The sequence below is a fragment of the Hemitrygon akajei genome, chromosome 3 (genome assembly GCF_048418815.1).
Source record: "Hemitrygon akajei chromosome 3, sHemAka1.3, whole genome shotgun sequence".
Taxonomy (NCBI): domain Eukaryota; kingdom Metazoa; phylum Chordata; class Chondrichthyes; order Myliobatiformes; family Dasyatidae; genus Hemitrygon; species Hemitrygon akajei.
The window spans coordinates 79418183-79439370 of NC_133126.1; the positions used below are offsets into that span (position 1 = coordinate 79418183).

At 40.9% G+C, this 21188-nt stretch overlaps 1 protein-coding gene across 3 annotated transcripts in view; it reads left to right on the forward strand.

Annotated features, from left to right (window-relative positions):
- The window catches only part of LOC140725142 (spectrin beta chain, non-erythrocytic 1-like), a 332123-nt gene that overhangs the window by 149054 nt on the left and 161881 nt on the right, over positions 1–21188 (forward strand). For all 3 annotated transcript variants that reach the window (XM_073040207.1, XM_073040210.1, XM_073040208.1), the window contains exons 3-4: positions 18860–19011; positions 20170–20343. In XM_073040207.1, the coding sequence (XP_072896308.1) occupies positions 18860–19011; positions 20170–20343 (326 nt within the window). The remainder of the gene's footprint in view (positions 1–18859; positions 19012–20169; positions 20344–21188) is intronic.

Here is a 21188-nt window from a genome sequence, read left to right on the forward strand (position 1 = left end):
TGCTGCCAGTGTTATAAAACATTTACTGAGCATCCATAAGTTCTGAGTTATTGGAGCACAAGTAAAATGCCTTACAATCTTCTGCAAGGCAACCGCTGTCCTTGCAGGTACACTAAAATAACACCCTGGACTCAAAATGTGTGAAAGCTAAAATCCCTTTAAGTAAGTTGAAAAATATCTCTGCTATATATTTTAAAAAGAACTCAGAACCCCGATGCCCTTATTTTAAAAACATTTCTTTTTGTTTCTTGTCTGCTCGCTTTGTTCCAAAATATAGAAGCTCAAAACATTGTCTCGTAATGTGATTTAATGTTAAATTTTTGAAAGTCGCCAGAGGAGTTGTATGATAGATGCAAGAATGATTGAATATACTTTACTTTCCTGCCTACAGTGATAATCATTGTTTTATACTAAACTGTATCACTTTTTGATTGCTACATTAAAAGATTATACATGTGATTTGTTTAAACAAAGGAAGGGGATGCAGACTGTAATATTTGCACTGTAGTATTCCATTTGGTGTTTTTGGAGCATTACATTTTTTTTACCCCTACACGCCTCTGTGAGCAAACAGAAAGTGACATCACTTAGGCCGATTATTACCATTGGGCTAGGATAAAATAAAAGCCTGATTCATGTGTAACTTTTCCTAGTGCATGCACTGAGTAGGGCTGAGCTGATAATGGGGCCTCTGCACTGAACTGAGTCAGCTTGGAGGATTATTTTGACCACGGTGGGATTCATTCAAGCAAAGCTGGAACACTTTTAACCTGGGAGAGAGGAATTACAGATCAAGCCAGAGGCTCCACCCAGCAGTGCTGTGGAAGTGCATCTTACATTCCGCTGAACAGCCTGCGAAAATCAGTCTGTCCAGTTCACCTACATACCTCATCAGGAGTGTACAAGGCAATATTCCTCTCTGTACTGGTGACTGAATTTCTCTACTCATGTCTGCCCTGTCAGGAATACCTTCTGGTTGCATTGCATCTCATCAGAAGCCTTATAATATCATGGATGGGCGTTTCAAAAAATTGCAAGGTACTCTATGTGCTGTGTTCACTGCTTTGATTGTAACCTATATCTTATAGTAAAATGAAAGAGGAAAAAACGATGTTCATAATATCCTCAGGACTTGGGAAGGTGGTACAGAGCTTGTTTGCAACACATTCTGAAAATACATTGAAAGGAATTGTCAGCTTTAATCAATGGCTTGGCTTGTAAGTAAGTGTTAACTGTACTTGAGCATAAAGCATTTCTGAGATACATTTTTTAAAAATTAGCAAGTGATGTTTCTAAGGACTAGAATTTATACATAAGAGGTAGTGAGACTTCCAAAGCAAGTTTAACAAAAATGCAAAATGGGATGTGTCACAGATTGCAGGGTGAAGAACTACATAAATCACTCTGAGACTGGACGCAATTCTTTCATCTGAGTAGCAGTCTTAGGCTGAACAACATGCATTTCAAAAATTAAATAAGTAGAGCTTTGGCGAGTTGTGTACCAGGATTGTCAGCACCATGAGTACTTTGGACCGTGCACTGTGCTGCTTAGCACTGACAGCAGATCAGTGTATAGCCATTGACACCAGCTGAATATCTATATCAGCCTTGAGCTGTTAGTGGTCCAGCCATAGAATCCCATTTTCCAGAAATCCTGGGTTCTTTGTATTTACTGTTCTGCTTTGGAACAAGCTAGAATAAATTATCTGGGTTTCTTCTCTTTCCTGGTAATTCTTTTTTTCGATTTGACTCATCCTGAAGATGGTATATGTGTCTGATATTGGAATCATTATTCAGAATGACATCTTGACATCCTTTTGAGAATGTCGCTTGGCAGATTGTGGACATTGAAGTAATTTTAAAGTGTAGGAAATGGTGCAGCAGTTGGAGCAGAGCAAGCTCTCATAAACAGGGATGTGGTGATGATCAGGTAATTTATTTCAGTAATGCTGAATGAAGGTTGAATGTCGGCCAGGACTTTAATAATGCATCTGATTTTCAGAAGAGTGCCTTGAGACCTTTTCCATTTATTTGAGAGCAGAGGGACCTCAATTTAATGTGTCATATGAACAAAAAGCTCGGGTCCCTCACCTCATGTGGACGTAAATCTTTCTTATAGAATTGTGACTGGAGCTATGCACAGTACATGCCTGGCACTGCTGCAGGAAGTTCCATATTACAGGGAAAGATATGAATGTTTCCTAGGGTTAGAATTTTGTCGGCATGCTTTAATAAAATTGAGTTGCTTTTTTGGATGAGAGCAGTCCCAATTTAATCCTAGCCTAATCAGAGTCCTACCAACTGGGAGGTCTTTGGACTGCGGGAGGAAACTGGAGTAGCCAGAAGAAACCCATGTGGTCATCAGGACAATGTAAAACACCTTGCAGGCAGTGGCGGGATGAAACCCGGGTCGCCTGTACCGTAAAGCGTTGTGCTAACCACTACACTACCACGCCACCCCGTGGTAAATGAAAGTTAATAATGGATGGTTGAGCTATGGCACATTGACTATACTATCTCATTTCCTATCCTCATAAATTGTAGGGACTTTGCCAAAATGAAAGCCAGCCATCAGCATTTTACACAGACTCTCGCCATATTGGAGGATTTGACTAGCTGAGTGCTGGGGTGGCTGTATGGCGGAGGAGATTGTCATGTGGCCTGGGTCAGATTCCTTACTACTCCCTAACTTCCCATTTAAGACATATGCCTTTGTGATTTGAAAGTATACTGCTGTCCGCTCCTCATCAAGGAGGAGATACAGGAGTGCGAAGACACACAGTCAGTGTTTTAGGAACAGCTTCTTCCGCTCCGCCATCATATTTCTGAATGGACAATGGACCGATGTAAACTGTCTAATTTTTCCTCTCTCTTTTTGCATGACATTAAATTTAATTATATATTCTGTATATTTAATTGTAATTTATAGTTTTCTATTATGTAATTGCACTGTACTTCTGCTTCAAAACAACAAATTTCACCATCACACACAAAATGCTGGTGGAACGCAGCAGGCTAGGCAGCATCTATAGGGAGAAGTGCTGTCGACGTTTTGGGCCGAGACCCTTCGTCAGGCCTCCATGTACTGTATGCCAGTGATATTAAAACTGTTTCTGATTCTGCTCTGACCCTAGCGCTCCCCACTGTAGGAGACCAGTAGTCATGAGGATAATTTGCAATGGGTAATAAATGTTGGTTTTAGATCTTACAATTATTTTTTAAAAAGACAACTCTGTGGGCTGTACCACTATTCTGTACGATATCTGTTGGAAGTGGTGGTCAGGAAATCACTCCCCGCTGCAATTTGCACACATCAAGCAAAGGAGGGAAGGGAAGGCTTGTGGCAATTCAGAAAGAGTGGAAGGAATTCCTAATTGGACTGGTTGGTCTTAGCTCTGTGTAACCATCTCCATTCTCTGCCATGATCCTGTCTACATTTGTGACCTGCAGAGGAGCTTAGTCATGATATGGCATCTTTCATTCTTCAAAATGATGGGCAATTCACCAAAAAGCCCTTCCATGGCCATACATTTCAAAAGCTTGCTTTCCTATGGTAATGAAGAAAAGGACACATGTTAATTTCTTTTTGTGAAAGAAGTATTTTCTCACTTAATTGGTTTCCATTAAAGAGGCCTCACCAATCTCCATAAAGGAAGCCATTAATCTTTAATTTAATTTTACTGGTTACGAATGGACAGCCTGTACATTTGAAGGAGTGTTTGCCAGACCAACAGGATGGATGGTGATGGATTAGTTGCAAACATCATCTACCAGGTGGGAATGGGCCACTTCTGCCTGCCTTCTCCCCCATCCCCACCACGTCTCTGAGCCACAACTTTCGGGATCAGGGTCAAGCCCAGCAGAGCTGGGGATGGTAAACAGGCTCACTTGCTGGGTCACTGAGGCCAGCTGGCAGCCGCTTTTCCTGTGCCTACTCACTCTCCCATTGCAGCCGTTTCTGTGGTGCTCTCCCACACAATGTTCTTTGTTCTTTTAAACTCACAAACAGCTTGGGTTATCAACAATTCTCAGAACAGGAACCTTTTTGTAACCTGGGGACTCGGATAATTTTGTAAGTCACCAGGATCAGGCTTCCTTCACCATTTTATTTCGATGTTCCATTGCGTAAGACCATAGGACAAAGGAGCAGAATTAGGCCATTTGGCCCATCAAGTTTGCTCTGCCATTCATTCATGGCTGATCCTTCCTTTCTCAGCTCCACACACTGGCCTTCTTCCCAAAGCCTTTAATGCCGTGTCCAATCAAGAACCTATCACTTTCTATCTATGTTTGCTCCATCAATGTCCTGTCCAGGGAATACTACTAAATATTAACATTCATTCTACCTTGGACTCCAAGTTTTATTTCAAATAGTGTTTTGGACAATACTCATCTTTGAGTGTCTTTGCATGCGATTTTTAAAAATACAACTAATAATTAAAGTAAGGAATTAGTTAAAATCTACTATAGTTGCAAGGTCTTGGGCATAAGTATTTCATATAGCTAGGGCTAATAATGCCACAGCATTCACTGAAAGGAACATCACTGGCTGAACATAATACTGGAATGGGAAATGACTGTGAGATGTATATCTACCTATCCCTTGTTTAGATACATTGTCTTATTATGCTTTCATATACTGAAGATCCTCAGGGAATTTGTGAGATGTCACAATGTTTCATATCTCCTGGCATTTACTTTCAGCTTTATATGCAGGACAATCCCATAAATAATGGTTAAATTCAACCATTTAACACAAAAGCAGAGAAATGATCCACCTCAATTCCATCCCAGTCTTATTGGTTACTGATAACATGGGAATTTAACTAGTTTTCCTTTCCCATTCCATTGTCTATTCACCAGTTCAGTGCTATTTAGACATCAAATGTTTATAATGTCACGTGGATTTCCACTTAAGTGTTTTTTCATGTACAGTCTATTTTCGTAGTCTATTTTCGGCTGCTGCACAGCATTTCAGTAACTTTACATGTCCCCGTCACATTTCCATCCCATACCTCGTTGTTTCAGGTAAAATTACCTCGTTGGGTAATTTATTCTTCCCTCAAAGCCCTAGCCAAGCTTTGTCATATGCATGGAACAGAAAATCACAGGGGTAGATGACCTATGAAACACTGTCAGTTGCGTGTCATGCATCTGATGCCACATGCATGAAAATTTTTACAGCGCATCTACATGTATAGCAATGGCATGAGCCTTGAAAGTTGAAGCAGGCTTTCGCCTGAGGTGATGTGATCTCTTCAACTGATGGCCCTTGCTGCACATTCCTACCTCCAAGACAACAATACCATTGGGCATAAGAAATGCATGGTGATTGACCCTCTAGCACTCTCCTCTCCTCAAGAACAAAAGTTCCCCAAATTATTAGGATTGGTGAAAGGGTTCATTGACAGCTTTAACACCCATTTTCAAGCACTTTCGAAAATTAGAAAAATGATAAGTGAATCAATGCTTGGAAATTTATCTTAGTCAAAATGGTCACCAGTTATAGGTTTCTTGGTTATCCTTTATTGAACTTCTGTCTATTTATAAAGCTATCTCTGCATCACGGTGTGCATTGGCTTTGCAGTGGCAATTCAGTTGTTAATTTAGGGACAATGTGGTAGAAAGCCCACTGCTGGATGGAAGGGTGAAGGAGTGGCAGGAAGTGTCATCAGATGGATGTGCTGCACGAGAGCCAGAAGTTACCACGGAGGCTCTGAATTTCCAGTTGTTGCCTCCGTGGTAACTTGTGGTTGTTGGTTAGACCCTTCTGAGCAGCAAATCCATCTGCCGACAACATGTCCCACTCCCTCGTGGAAAGGCTGTGAAGATATGGAAACAACAAATAACTGGCAATGGCATGCAGGTGGATTTAGATTTAACTGTTTGTGGAGGGGTTATTTAACATATACATATGAAAACAAAGATTTGGTTAGAGTCAGAGAACACTACAGCACATAAACAAGCCCTTTGGCCCATCTATTCTGTGCTAAACTATTAATCTGCCTAGTCCCTTTGACCTGCACCCAGACCCTAGCCCTCTGTACCGCTCACATCCATGCACCTATCCAAATCCCTCTTAAATGTTGAAATCTAACCCACATCCACTACATGCATTGGCAGCTCATTCCACCAGTCTCCCCATCCTCTGAGTGAAGAAGTTCCCCCTCATGTTCCCCTTAAACATTTCACCTTTCACCCTTAATGCATGACCTCTGGTTCTAGACTCACCCAATCTCAGTAGAAAAAGCCTCTCACGATTTTGTATAAAGCCTCTCTATACCTCTCATGATTTTGTATACCTCTAACAAATCTCCCACCATTCTTTTACGCTCTAGGGAATAAAGTCCTAACCTATTCAACCTTTCCCTTTAACTCAGGTCCTCAAGTCTTGGGAACATCCTTGTAAATTTTCTCAGTACGCTTTCAATCTTATTGACATCTTTCCTATAGATAGGTTACCAGAACTGCACATAATTCTCCAAATTAAACCTTATCAATGTCTTATATAACTTCAACATGCAATCCGGACTCCTGTACTCAATACTTTGATCTGTGATGACATTTTCAAGTAATTGCATTCTTAGATTCCTCTGTTTTCCTGCACTCCTCTCTAGCATTCACCTTTGAAGTCCCACCCTGGTTTGTCCTCCCAAAGTGCAACACTTCACACTTGTCAGCATTAAATCCCACCTGTCATTTTTCAGGCTGATGCAAATCCTGCTACAAGTTTTGATAGTCTTCCTCGCTGTCCACTATACCCCAAATATTGGTATTATCTGCAAATCTGATGATGCAGTTTACCACACCATCATCCAGGGTGGTTGATATAGATAACAAACAACAATGGACCCAGCACCGATATCTGTGGCACAGCGCTGGTCTCAGGCTTCCGGTCAGAGAGGCAACCAGCTGAAGTCAATATCTGATCCCATTTACTAGCTCATCTTGAATGCAAGCAACTGAACCTACCGCCTACGTGGGACCTTGTCAAAGGCCTTGCTGTAGTCCATGTAGACAACATCTGCTTCTTTGCTTTCATCAACTTTCCTGGTAACTTCCTTGAAAAACTCTAAAACATTGGTTAGACATACCACACACAAAGCCTTGTTGACTATCCCTGTCTATCCAAATACTTAAATATCCAGTCCCTTAGAGTGACACTGAAGGAGAGATTTTCTCCACTGAGTCTGTGCTGGTCCTTTTTATGCTTAAACACACATTGTTTAAGTACAGTATACTTGTGTATACTTAAATACATGATTATTAGGATCCAGGTTTCTCATTACTCATTATAGTACAGATCCTTTGTAACTATTTGATTACTGCTTCTCCTAGCCTATCTGACACAGGAAAAGTATACCAGATAGTGTCTTTTTTTTCTAAATTGTCTCAAGACTATATTATATAATTATATATGTATGTGTGTGTACAAGAAGTAATTTTTGTACATTATTCTCTGAATAAATGACTGACCATTTTGCATTGTGTTGTTCAAAAAGCAATGTTAAGTCTAAATCTCAGAAGTGTTTGGATGCATTCAGATTTTTTTTAAAATTGTGCATTCTTCCTGTAGAAATGACATGATAATGCAATAGGTAAGTTATTTCATTTGTTCACATATTTTGTTACCTTCAGCTTGAACAAAAGCTGTTTTTTAATTCTACTGTTTATTACAGCCATACAAGTGCCTTTTAATGGTAATACAGTTAATCTATGCCAATGGATTTTGGCTTGGTCGTTAAAGGACTGTCCACTACCCACTGCTCAAATAATGATCCATACCATCTTCAGAAAGGAAATTATAGACCAGTTAGCCTGACCTCAGTGGTTGGGAAGATGTTAGAGTCAATTGTTAAGGATGAGTTGATGGAGTACTTGGTGATACTACGAAGTCAGCATGGTTTCCCTCAGGTAAAATCCTGCCTGACAAGCCTGTTGGAATTCATTGAGGAGATTGCAAGTAGGACAGATAAAAGGGGATGCAGGAGATGCTGTATATTTGGAATTTCAGGAGGCCTTTGACAGGGTGCCACACTTGAGGCTGCTTACCAAGTTAAGAGCCCATAGTATTACAGGAACATGACTAACATGGTCAGAGCATTGGCTGATTGGAAGAAGGCAGCGAGTGGGAATAAAAAGATTCTTTTCTGGTTGGCTGCCAGTGACTAGTGGTGTTCCGCAGGGATCGGTGTTGGGACCACTTATTTTTATGCTGTATATAAATGATTTAGATGATGAAATAGAAGGCTTTGTTGTCAAGTTTGCAGATGATATGAAGGTTGGTGGAGGGGCAGGTAGTGTTGAGAAACAGGTAGGATGCGGAAGGACTTAGATTAGGAGAATGGGCAAGAAAGTGACAAATGAAATATAATGCTGGAAAATGCATGGTCATGCACTTTGGTAGTAGAAATAAATGTGCAGACTATTTTCTAAATGGGAGAAAATCCAAAAATCTGAAATGCAAAGGGACCTGGGAGTCCTTGTGCAGAACATTCTAAAGGTTGACTTGCAGGTTGAGTCTGTGGCGAGGAAGGCAAATGCCATGTTAGCATTTGTTTCAAGAGGTCTAGAATAAAAGAACAGGGATGTGATGCTGAGGAATTATAAGGAACTGGTGAGGCCTCACCTTGAGTATTGTGTACAGTTTTGGGTTCCTCATCTTAGAAGAAGTGTGCTGGCATTGGAGAGGGTCCAGAGGAGGTTCACTAGGATGATTCCAGGAATGAAAGGGTTATCATATGAGGAATGTTTGATGGCTCTGGGTCTGTACTCGCTGGAATTTAGAAGGATGAGGGGGGATCTCACTGAAACCTTTCAAATGTTGAAAGACCTTAGACAGAGTAGAAGTGGAAAGGAATTTTCCCATGGTAGGAGAGTCTAGGACAAGAGGGCCCAGCCTCTGGATAGAGGGGCGCTCTTTCAAAACAGAGATGCAGAGAAATTTCTTTAGCCAAAGGGTGGTAAATTTGTGGAATTTGTTGCCACATGCAGCTATGGAGGCCAGGTAATTGGGTGTATTTAAGGCAGAGATGGATAGGTTCTTGATTGGACATGCCATCAAAGGTTGCGGGGAGAAGGCCGGGAACTGGGGTTGAAGAGGAGAAAAGAAAAAGGATCAGTCATGATTGAATGGTGGAGCAGACTCGATGGGCCAGATGGCCTAATTCTGCTCCTATATCTTATGGTCTTGACCCCAGGGCCTTGTACCATTGAACTTAGAGTTCATTGGATTGTATTTTAGTTATCAGTCTCGAATCTCTCCATGAATAAACAGAAAATAACAAAGTGGTAACAAATAATGCAGTTCTTCTGGGGTCTCTCAAGTTAGCAGCTTCTGCCTTTTACTTACACGGTCCTTTTTTCTGTAGCAAAAGTCATTGTGATCAAACAGGAAGTCAGCTCCAATGTCAGCTGTAAAAGTTCTATTTTGTGTAACTCTTGGTTCAGCTAACGACTTAATATAGGGGATGATAGCCCCCCTGGCCCAGCCAAACTTAAGAAATCTCATTTGGGTGGATGCTACGTTATGTGTCCCTGTTACAAATCAGTACCGTGAAATAACAAACAGTACACAATATGCGATTAAACAGTTGAGCTTTATAATTCTTAATTTGACTATATGGTTAGTAAAGAAAACAAAAAAAGGAAAAGGGCCCATTCTCATGAAACAGTCTAATGCACAAGGTTGGAGCTCACTGATAAGGTCATTCGTCCACCATTGACCTCCTCCGATTGTTGCTGACCTTTGGACCTACCTCCTCAGTCCACCTCGTCCAGCGGTCTACCTGCTCTCTCCATTTGTGTCTTCTCTCCTCATCTCTCCCCAGCAAAAGACCGTGAAAATCTCTCTTCCAGACTCACAAGAAAGAACAACATTTCTCTCATTGGATAACCCCCACATTCCAAAGCCCCATTATCTCTAGTTATAACCTAAACATTGCTGCTACAGAGAAACCATTACATCAGCAGTGAAACATTACAACATGTTACATTTGATATCAGCAACTGTCCCACTTTATTACATGGAAACAACAAACCATGTCCAGATAGGAAAGAGTGGGGATTGAGCTGAAAAATTGCCAAACAAAATAACAACTATATAAAAAGTCCTTGTAAAATTACATTAGTTCTTACAGAATTCTCAAAAAAAATTCTAAATATGTTCTAATTGTTTTAAATATGTAAAAAAAGGTAGTACATTGAAATAATGTAAACCAAGACCATCATTATTTTGAGATAGATACCTGTGCTAAGGCACTTAAATATACTGCGTATCTGTTAGCTTGTTTATTGTTTGTTATTGGTGTATTCTGTTTATTAATGCCACATGTTGCACTGCATACACATTTGGCAAGCCCTCGGGATCAAGGATAGTTTGCCCCACTCTAGTTTTGTGTGCTCGGAGGTAACTGATGATCAATGTGGGAACTCTGGACATGGGACAGGAGTTGCCTGACGAAATGGGCAGGCAGGTAGTTAGTGGAGCATTGCAGTCCTCCCACTATTTGAGTCTTTGCATATCCTTCCACAACGTACTGCCCTCCAAACAAAAATGTAGGCGGATTCAATATTTTTCAACAGATCTTTGCACTTTATCTGCCTGCTTTCAGTACAACATTTTGACTTGTCTAGAGTGTTGGTATTGACACTTTCGGGGTCACAATTCAATTGTTTGCTCGGATTATTTTTAATATGTGGTCTGTATCAATGATGACATAAATATGTGTTCATAGCTTTAAAACAAATATCTCCTTGGATTGCAGGTGGCATTCAAAAAAGGCAATATTTTTTCCATTGCTAATGGCACCATGCATTAAAAATAATCCTATCTGTATGGAACAGTAGCCACACGTTGACTGGATTGATTAGGAATGGTTGATTTTATTATTTAGTGACTATAAGTGGCCATTTCCCGTGGCAGCTAACAAATTGATGGACTTGTTTTGAGTGTCTGACCTTTGTGCTACTAGACCAGTATTGTGAATAAATCATTAGGAACCATGTGGCCTCCACTGAATCTTCCTTTCGTAATAATTTCCTTGGGTTCATCTCTAGGATTATTGATTAGTTCACAATGCCAATGGATCTTGAAGGATCTCAGCCACAGATCAATAATCTGAGATCACTGACTATTAAACAGATGTACTTAATCATTACACCACAGTCTAAAATGGGTGTGGTGTAATAATAAGTAACCTATGACATAATCAATTTCAGTTGATCCATTTGAACTCCCAATTGTTATACAAAAATAATTGCAAATATTTCTGTTGGTACTTCTGTAATGAATTACTCTTGTGTGTAACATGATGTCTACCGATGTTTCAGTAACACATCTTATCTTGGAATTTGCCTCAACATATGTTAGTTGGTCTGTGCCTTGGGGCCAATTGTTTTGTTTTGTTTTAAGAAATGATGCCACGTGTAATATGCAAATATCTGATGACGTTTCAGGCCAAAACCCTTCTTCGGGACTAGCTAAAAGAAAAGATAGTAAGAGATTTGAAAGTAGGAGGGGGAGGGGGGGATATCCAAAATGATCACTTTTCCAGCTCTTAGCTTCACCCCACCCCCTCCTGTCCCTTTTGCCAATCACCTTTCCAGCTCTTAGCTTCACCCCTCCCCCTCCTGTCTCCTCCTATCATTTCGGATTTCCCCCTCCCCCTCCCACTTTCAAATCTCTTACTATCTTTTCTTTCAGTTAGTCCTGATGAAGGGTCTCAGCCCGAAACGTTGACAGTGCTTCTCCCTATAGATGCTGCCTGGCCTGCTGTGTTCCACCAGCATTTTGTGTGTCTCATAGTTATTTCTATAGTTTACAGATCAATACAAAGTGCATTTGAGGTCATGAATGGCTTTAGCTGTTGTAATGAAGGAGATTGCACACAGTAGGGTTGCACGAGCATAGATTATATAAATTACCAGATAAACTGTTTAAGTCTATCTGTCAAGATGAATCCACACTCAGGTTGGAGGAACAACATCTTATATACCGGCTGGGTAGCCTCCAACCTGATGGCATGAACATTGACTTCTCTAACTTCCGTTAATGCCCCTCCTCCCCTTCTTACCCCATCCCTGACATATTTAGTTGTTGTTTTTTCTCCCTCTCTGCCCATCACTCTGCCTGTTCTCCATCTCCCTCTGGTGCTCCCCCTCCCCCTTTCTTTCTCCCGAGGCCTCCCATCCCATGATCCTTTTCCCTCTCTAGCTCTGGATCACTTTCGCCAATCACCTTTCCAGCTCTTAGCTTCATCCCACCCCCTCCGGTCTTCTCCTATCATTTTGCATTTCCCCCTCCCCTTACTACTTTCAAATCTCTTACTATCTTTCCTTTCGGTTAGTCCTGACGAAGGGTCTTGGCCCGAAACGTCAACAGTGCTTCTCCTTATAGATGCTGCCTGGCCTGCTGTGTTCCACCAGCACTTTGTGTATGTTGTTTGAATTTCCAGCATCTGCAGATTTCCTCGTGTTGAGTCTATCTGTGGAGGGATAAGTATTCACCAAGCAACCTGGAAGACCTTTCTCTCAGTTCTTTGACTGTCACCATTGGATCCATTGTGTCCACCTGAAGGATAAATGAAACCATTGGATTAACATCTCATCCAACATTCGACACTGCTCTTTCTTCTCCTTCACCCCTAAAGTGCAACAATCCTTTCGTACTGAGTTACTGTCACTTTAGTTTGTATTTATATGTCTGCAATAAGACAATGGAAACAAAAATTTCTTACGGAGCTACAGTTGCAACTCAAGAAGATTTTCAGACAGAAAGCAGAAAAGGTATTTTTTCCCATTGAACTAAAGACAGAAGCAGACAGTTTCTGTTGGATTAATGTGCCCAAGTTATGTCATTTGTCTACTGCAGCAATTTCAGACTCTGTGCACTTTTAGCTGGCATTGTCTGGCTGACATATATTACATTAATGGACACAATTTCATAGTTTTTGATTCATAATTCTGTTACATATATTGATCTGCAGGAGCCAGAAACACATACTCAACATTTCAGGAACAGATCCTTCCAACTGTCATCAGAATTCTGAATGGACTGTGAACCGTTGTACACTAAGTCGCTTTTTTCTGTTCTCTTTCTGCACTGCTTATTTAATCTAATTCTATATGTATTTCTTATTGTAAATTATAGTTTTTGTATTATTATGTATTGCAATGTACTGCTGTCACAACACATTTCATGACATATGCCAGTGATATTAAACATGATTCTGATCTATCAGAGAGGCTAACTGTTATGGTCCGGTCCGGAGCCCGCATTCCAGATCCTGATCCGGTCTGCGGACTCCGGACTCTGGGTCTTGTAGCCATCCCTCGTTTCATCCTTGAGCCCAATTAGTCACCTGAGGATCATTTTGGCTCAAGGAGACGCACCTGATGCCTATCGGCTGACGGTATATATAAAGGGCTCTGGGACTGAGCATAGTTGGGGGTGGGGTAGTCTTGCTCTTACTGGCTTGGAGCACCCACTGTCAAGATGAGTTCTGTAAGTCTGGCAGCCACCCTGGACTGAGCTCCCTTCTTATCCCTTGCCTCTGTTGGGTGGACTGCTGTTGCCTGGCAGAGGGCTCTGCCCCTTCCTATCCCTTGCTTCCATTGGGTAAGCTAGGCCAGATTGCTGTTGCCCAGTGGAAGACTCTGCCCCTTCCTATTCCTTGCCTCTGTCGGGTAAGCCAGGCTGGACTGCCGTTGCCCAGTGGGGGACTCTGCCCTGTCCTATCCTTTGCTGCCAATGGGTTGTGCCCTGCAACCTGCTGAGGTGCCCTGTGACTTGCCCGGGCCCCCTGTGTTCCTGTCTGGGAGGTCCGGGCCCTGCCCAGGTTTTATGCGGCCTGCCCAGAGGATTCTGACCCTTTCTATCCTTTGTTGCCGATGGGTTGTGCCCGCAACCTGCACAGGTGCCCTGTGACTTGCCCAGGCCCCCCGTGTTCCTGCCTGGGAGGTTTGGGCCCTGCCCAGAGAACTTCTAGATCCTGCCTGAACTCTGTGACTCTCTCTCTGAACCCCAGCATCACCTTGAATGCCATGTCCCTCACACATGCCACGGTCTCCACATCTTGTCTATCGTTTAGTTGTCCCGTCCTGCCCCTAGTACTTCAGTGCCTGTGTCCTGCACTTGGGTCCAGTCTCACGTCCCCTTATGACACTAACAGATTAGTTGATCTAGTGCAGGCTTATTTATCAATACCTTGTAAGCTTAAAATCTGCCTTGAAAAAAGAAGCAAAATCCTATTTGTTTATCTTGAAAGGAAGACTTTCTGGTATCTCAGAGTATTTAATATTGAATCGAGTTGGGTGTCAAGATCGCTGGGGAACTAACCTGATCCAAACATATCGAAGCAGTTATAAAGAAGGCAAGGCAGCAACTATGCTTCATTAGGAGTTTGAGGAGATTTGATATGTCAACAAATACACTCAAAAACTTCTATAAGATGTAGTGTGGAGAGCATTCTGACAGGCTGCATCACTAGTACGTGGGGATGGGGGTGGGAAGCTACTGTACAGGACCAAAAGAAGCTGCAGAGGGTTGTAAATCTAGTCAGCTCCATCTTGGGTACTAGCCTACAAAGTGCCCAGGACAACTTCAAGGAGTGGTGTCTCAGAAAGGCAGCGTCCATTATTAAGGACCACCAGCACCCAGGGCATGTCCTTTTCTCACTGTTACCATCAGGTAGGAGGTACAGAAACCTGAAGGCATAAACTCAGTGATTCAGGAACAGCTTCTTCCCCTCTGCCATTCAATTTCTAAATGGACATTGAACCCTTGAACACTACCTCACTTTTTTAATACATTCGGCCCTCTGTATCCATGGGGGTTTGGTTCTGAGACCCCCCGTGGATACCAAAATTCGTGGATGCTCAAGTCCTTTATATAAAAAGGCGTAGTATTTGCATATAACCTACACACATCCTCCCATATACTTTAAATCATCTCTAGGTTACTTATAATACCTAATGCAATGTAAATGCCATGTAAATAGTTGTTATACTACATTGTATAGGGAATAATGACAAGAAAAAAAGATTGTACATGTTCAGTACAGACGCAACCATTGTAGCTCTTCCGTGCACCCCGAGCAGCGAGAGTGGCAAAAATCGAAAATAGCGTTCAGCGTTTGTTCTGCAGCAAGCTGTTATAGAGGCAGCGTGCACCCCGAGCAGCGAGAGTGGCGAAAAGTGAAAATAGCGTTCAGCGTTTGTCTTGCTCTCAGCAAAACAAACACTCAGCATCTCAGCATCAAGCCGCCATGGCTTTGAACTGCATGAGATTTTCACTACGATTGACAACGCTGCAATGATTGCAGAAAAGTATGACTTTAATTTTGAAAGGGCACTTAGGTTTAGGGCAGGATTGCAGGATGTTTTGAGTGCTTACAAAGAACTGTATGATAGAAAAATGCGTGAACCTTCCAGTGTGCTCGCTGTCTTCCTGATTCTGGTGAGTGAAACTACACTGTGCATACATTATTTCTACTTTATATAGGCTGTGCATTTATCATATCATTCCTGCTTTTACTATATGTTGTTATTTTAAGTTTAATGTGTTATTTGGTAGGTTATTCGGATACAAAACTCATGGATATGGAGGGCCGACTGTATACATTATTTCTGTTTTTTGCACAATTTTTAATTTATTCAATATATGTATATTGTACTGTAATTGATTTACTTATTTATTAATTATTTTTTTCTTTTATATTATGTATTGCATTAAACAACTGCTGCTAAGTTAACAAATTTCACGACACATACCGGTGATAATAAACCTGATTCTGATTTTGATACGGTATATGGGTTAGATTTTACTTTGCTTAACAACTTCAGATGTAATGGTGGATAGAAGATGTAGAGGGGAAGTTTGCAATTGAAACTTTGTTCTTCATTCAGTTCTGCAAAATACTTTCTCACTTTTCCACTTCTCTCTTTCCCATCACAACTGAATCACAAACTCCACATTAGTCAAATATCCTGTTGGGGCATGCAGGATTTTGCCTCATTTTCCTCAACACTCGCTACACTGTTAACCCTCATTTCCAGTTCAGATTTCTGGCTTCTTTATCCTTACCCTGAAAGCTGAAATTGGTCTCAATTTCCTGTGTCATTCATGCCATGGGAGAGATCTAACATTTGTATAATGATGTAATATATATTACATAATGTAACACTTCAGATGTTATAAAACAAAATTTATCTGCTCTATCATGAGAAGTGAAAGACAAACACTTTAATGCCTCCAGGATATTCAACTCTAAATTGTATCTTTGAAATACAGTTAATATTGAAACTCTGGAAAAGTTAAGGCATCATTACATCCTAATTGGTAAGATATGAATATGTTGAGAATGGAAATTAGAAAATTTGCAAGGAACATAGGAGATGTATGTAGAATTAATGGAATATCTTAAAACCTATTTAAATGTTAATAAATGTTGAATGACATGATTGAAAATTAGCCAATCTGTACACCAGCCTTTGCTGTAATAATAGTGTACGTACAATTATGTGAGATACTTATATCAGGACTTAATGGACCATGTTAATTTCAAGTTCGGGGTCATTACATTACAAGCTGCAAAACCTGGGCTTCTGTACCTCCCTCTGCAAAAAAGTTTCTTGACTTCCTCAATGGGAGACCACAGTCTGTACGGATTGGAGGTAGCATCTCCTCCTCGCTGACAATCAACACTGGTGCACTTCAAGGATGTGTGTTTAGCCCACTGCTCTAATCCCTCTACACCTATGAATGTTGGGCTAGGCACAGGTTAAATGCCATCTATAAATTTGCTGATGACACAACCATTGTTGGCAGAATTTCAGATGGTGATGAGGAGGCGTACAGGAGCGAGGTATACCAGCTAGTTGAGTGCTGTCACAACAACAACTTTGCACTCAACGTCCGTAAGACCAAGGAATTAATTGTGGACTTCAGGAAGGGGAACTCGAAGGAACACACACCAGTCCTCATCAAGGGATCAGTAGTAGAAAGAGTGAATGGTTTCAAGTTGCTGGGTGTCAACATTTCTGAGGATCTATCCTGGGCTGAATGTATTGATGCAATTAGAAAGAAGGCATGGCAGTGGCTATATTTCATTAGGAGTTTGTAGAGGCATGGTATGTCATCAAAGAGACTCACAGATTTCTACAGATGTACCTTAGTGAGTATTGTAACTGGTTACATCACTCTCTGGTATGGAGTAGCCACTACAATGGATTGGAAAAAGCTGCAGGAAGTTGTAAACTCTGCCAGCTCCATCATGTGGTTTAGACTCCATAGTATCGAGGATACCTTCAAAAGGTGATGCCTCAAAAATGCAGCATCTGTCATTAAGGACCCCCATCACGTAGGACATGCTCTCTTCTCATTGTTACCGTCAAAGAGGAGATACAGGAGTCTGAAGGCACACACCCAATGTTTTGGAATAACTTCTTCTCCTCCACCATCAGATTTCTAAATGGACAGTGAACTCATGAACACTAACAAACAACTATTTCCTCTTCTTGTGCACTACTTATTTAATTTATTTATATATATATATACACATTTATTGTAATTTATAGTCTATCATTATTATGTATTGCAAGTACTGCTGCTGCAAAGCACAAATTTTACAACATATGCGAGTGATATTAAACCTGATTCTGATAAACTGAAAAATTAAATTTTTGAGACAATTTCTGGCCGTCATTGTAAAAGGGAAATGAATAGAACTATGATATCCAGCTTCTGCAGCTGATAGAAATCAACATTGTTTTAATTCCAGTTTAGCAAAGATTAATTCCTGGTGCCTTTTCTCTGTAAATAACTTCAATATGTTTGTATTAATACAAACTCCAATATTATTAAAAATATCAATTTCATTATCTTTATGCTCTCAAAGCTATACAAAGTGTCTGGTTCTTCGGCATTATCAAGTGAACTTTTAAGCATGATATTTGGCTGATAGATATCCAGATAAAGCTTTTGCCATCAATATGTTACATGGCTGAGTTCAGGATCTATATGGGTAATTATATTCTGATATGAATTGACAACATTTAATGGATTCTTTGTATTTGAAGCAAAGATCACAACTTTGAGCACCACATTTTGTAATTCAGCATTTCCACAATAATTTTTCTTTAGAACAGCATAATCCTTAAATAATTGGATGTCAATAAGCGATCACCTTCCCATCTCCTTTCCTCCTGCAATTAAGAAGGCATTTGCCAATTCAAGCGTGCCTCTGTCCATTGATGTTTGCCGCCCAGCAGCTGTACAGCTTGCATTTCAGCACCTTCTGTGCACAATGCTGCTCGGATGTAATAGCAGGGGACTTTTGGCAGGAAGGCTGGTACCTGATGTAAACCAGCAAATTGTTCCTTGTCTCAGATCATTAGTTTTTCAGCCATCAGGAACTGATCTGCTGCATCACAACGAGAGCTTCTTAACCATTTCCAGACTGGTTAAGCTCACGGTGTAGTCACTTGGTGTTCTGAGATAATCCAACCAACAGTGGCAGAGCATGCAAACAACAGCACACATTTTGACAGCCCACTCACCAGGTTGGTTTGTGCTCCACGGGCTTCACTACATCATCAGGAACAATGGCTCTTGCAACTTTAAATATAAAACTGATCAACTTAGTTTGATTTTTTGCAGCTGGCTGAAGGCTTGGAGAGAAATAATGAACTGCTTTATGATATTTTCTGTCTGGTGTAATAATCACTTGAATTTGAACTATTTATTCCTGTCGCCAATAATATGCAGTCCAAACTGTGACCAGGTACCAGCAGTAAATAAGTGTAGGAGCCAAATACAAAGATGGCACGCAGGAAATTGATTTGATTGGTCATTTTGCAGATGAACGTGAAGTTGTGCAGAAGAAGACCTTCACCAAATGGGTGAACTCTCATTTGGCACGTGTGACTTGCCGCATTACTGACTTGTACACCGATCTTCGGGATGGCCGCATGCTCATTAAACTGCTGGAGGTTCTTTCAGGGGAGCTACTGGTACGTTCTCCACTCTAATGGAATTCATGGTTTATGGTTTTGACTGTAATGGAGTGTTGAGGATTGATTTTGACATGGAATAATTAAGTTCCGAATATCTCTGCAAGCATTTATAATCTGTGTTGCTTTCCAAAAACGCATGAAAATTAAGTGGTTTTATACAACTATGCTTCAGAATTGTGAAAAATTAGCTCTGAAAATATATACTTGATAATAGAACAGCTCTATCTATTCACCTTACATGTTGCTTAATTGCTTCAGTCTTATCTTCACGAAGTATAAAGTTCCAACCAATGAATGGTCATGAAAATATTTGGCCCCAGAGTTTAAGCATTGGCAGAGTGGATGTTGCATGTTTGTCAGTGCTCAGGATACAGACATCCAGCACACTTTAATGTCAGATTAAGATTCTTGTTACATTTGAAGTACAGCAGCCAGCTAACTTGGCTGTTCACTGTCCTGGCAGGAAAACATACCTCGGGAGTCCTCTGCAGAAGCTGGTAGGAAGCGGACAAGTAAGAGGTGTGGACCTGGCAAAGATGGAGGCATTAGAGAATGCTGCAGAATTCTCTAACCATCTTGCTCCAACAACTCTTATTTGCCTTTCATACATGGGTTTCCTGTGCTTTGAGAAATCACATTACTAAATATGAATTTTAAATAAGGCTCCCAATTACATTCAGTACTGAATTAAATGTATTAATGAATTGTTTATAGTAGGATGTAGGATCATGCATAAAACACACAAACCATAAAACTGACAGCAGACACTCACATTGAGTTGAGTAAGGGGTCGCATTTAAAAATTTCCCATCACTTGGTCTTTCCCTGTATGCTGTTGGGAGGAGTATTTATCATGGTGAGGGGAAATACAATTCATACCCTCTTTGTACAGTTGAAACAGTAAGAACAAAAACTTGGCGGTAGAGAATACTGCCTTGAGAAGTGACAGAGGCATGAAGTAGTCTAAGTGGTTGGTGGTTAGGGGATGGGAGGTTGAATGATGAGAAGGGGATTGAAAGCTCGGTTTTGTATACGATGGCAAGGAGATGGACTTCATTTAATAACCACTGGTCTTTATACAGCTTTCCTTTAATTTGATAGCAGACAGCGGTGAATATTTCTTTGCACTGAAAATGTTCTTTTCTACCTGATCAGCCAAAGCCAACGAGAGGTCGGATGCGAATCCATTGCTTGGAAAATGTTGACAAGGCTCTCCAGTTTCTCAAGGAACAGAAGGTGCACCTGGAAAATATGGGGTCACACGATATTGTTGATGGGAGCCACCGACTGACACTCGGACTTATTTGGACCATCATTCTTCGCTTCCAGGTAACTGGGAATGTTAAAAATGGGGATTATTCTGGGAAAATGTATCTGTGGGATGGGATATCTAACTGACCTGCTGTCAGTGAGTATTTTCCAATACTGTATTTGCTTCCTGAGCTCCGATATTTGCATCTTAGAAGAAAGATTTAAAGCAATGCCAATTGTAAGTCAGCTGTTCTTCCCACAGTGCTTATTTCAAGGAGATTGAGATCCATGCTACAGTCTCAACCATTCATCATATCCTCGTGGATGATGGGAGACTAGAATGCTAATGATAAATCTTTACTATTGACACAGATATTTGCAGCTCTGATTTTCCTTTTATCAAATTGCTCCCCAATATTCTATTCTTGTGCTTTTTCTCAGTCCTTCCTCCTTTTTTCCACCCTCAGATTTTCCACTTCCCTGATCTCCATTTACCATTTTTCCTCACTCCTTTGTTTCTTCCCTTCACTTCATTTTCCTTCTCCTTTCAATTCATTACCTTCTCCACATGATTTCCTCTTATTAATGTCCTCTCTTCGCTAAATTCCTTTATCCCTCTCCTCTACCCTCCACTTCCCACTCTTCCATTCACTGTTTCCTTCTTCACCTCTCCAGGCTACCTTCCTCATCCACTTTTCCTCCAAGCCCTCATACTGAAATTTCCCTTTCCTCATTTTCTATACCCACTGTAGCGTTAATGTGACTCGGACACCGCAGTATTAAACACACACGTTTATTCACCAGACTTCCATTTTACAAAACCCCGCATTCTGACGTCATACGCACTCTGACCTACAAATACTCACATAATACATTGCATCCCCCTTCTCAAGTTTTTTTTACAATACTGTGAATTACCAAAA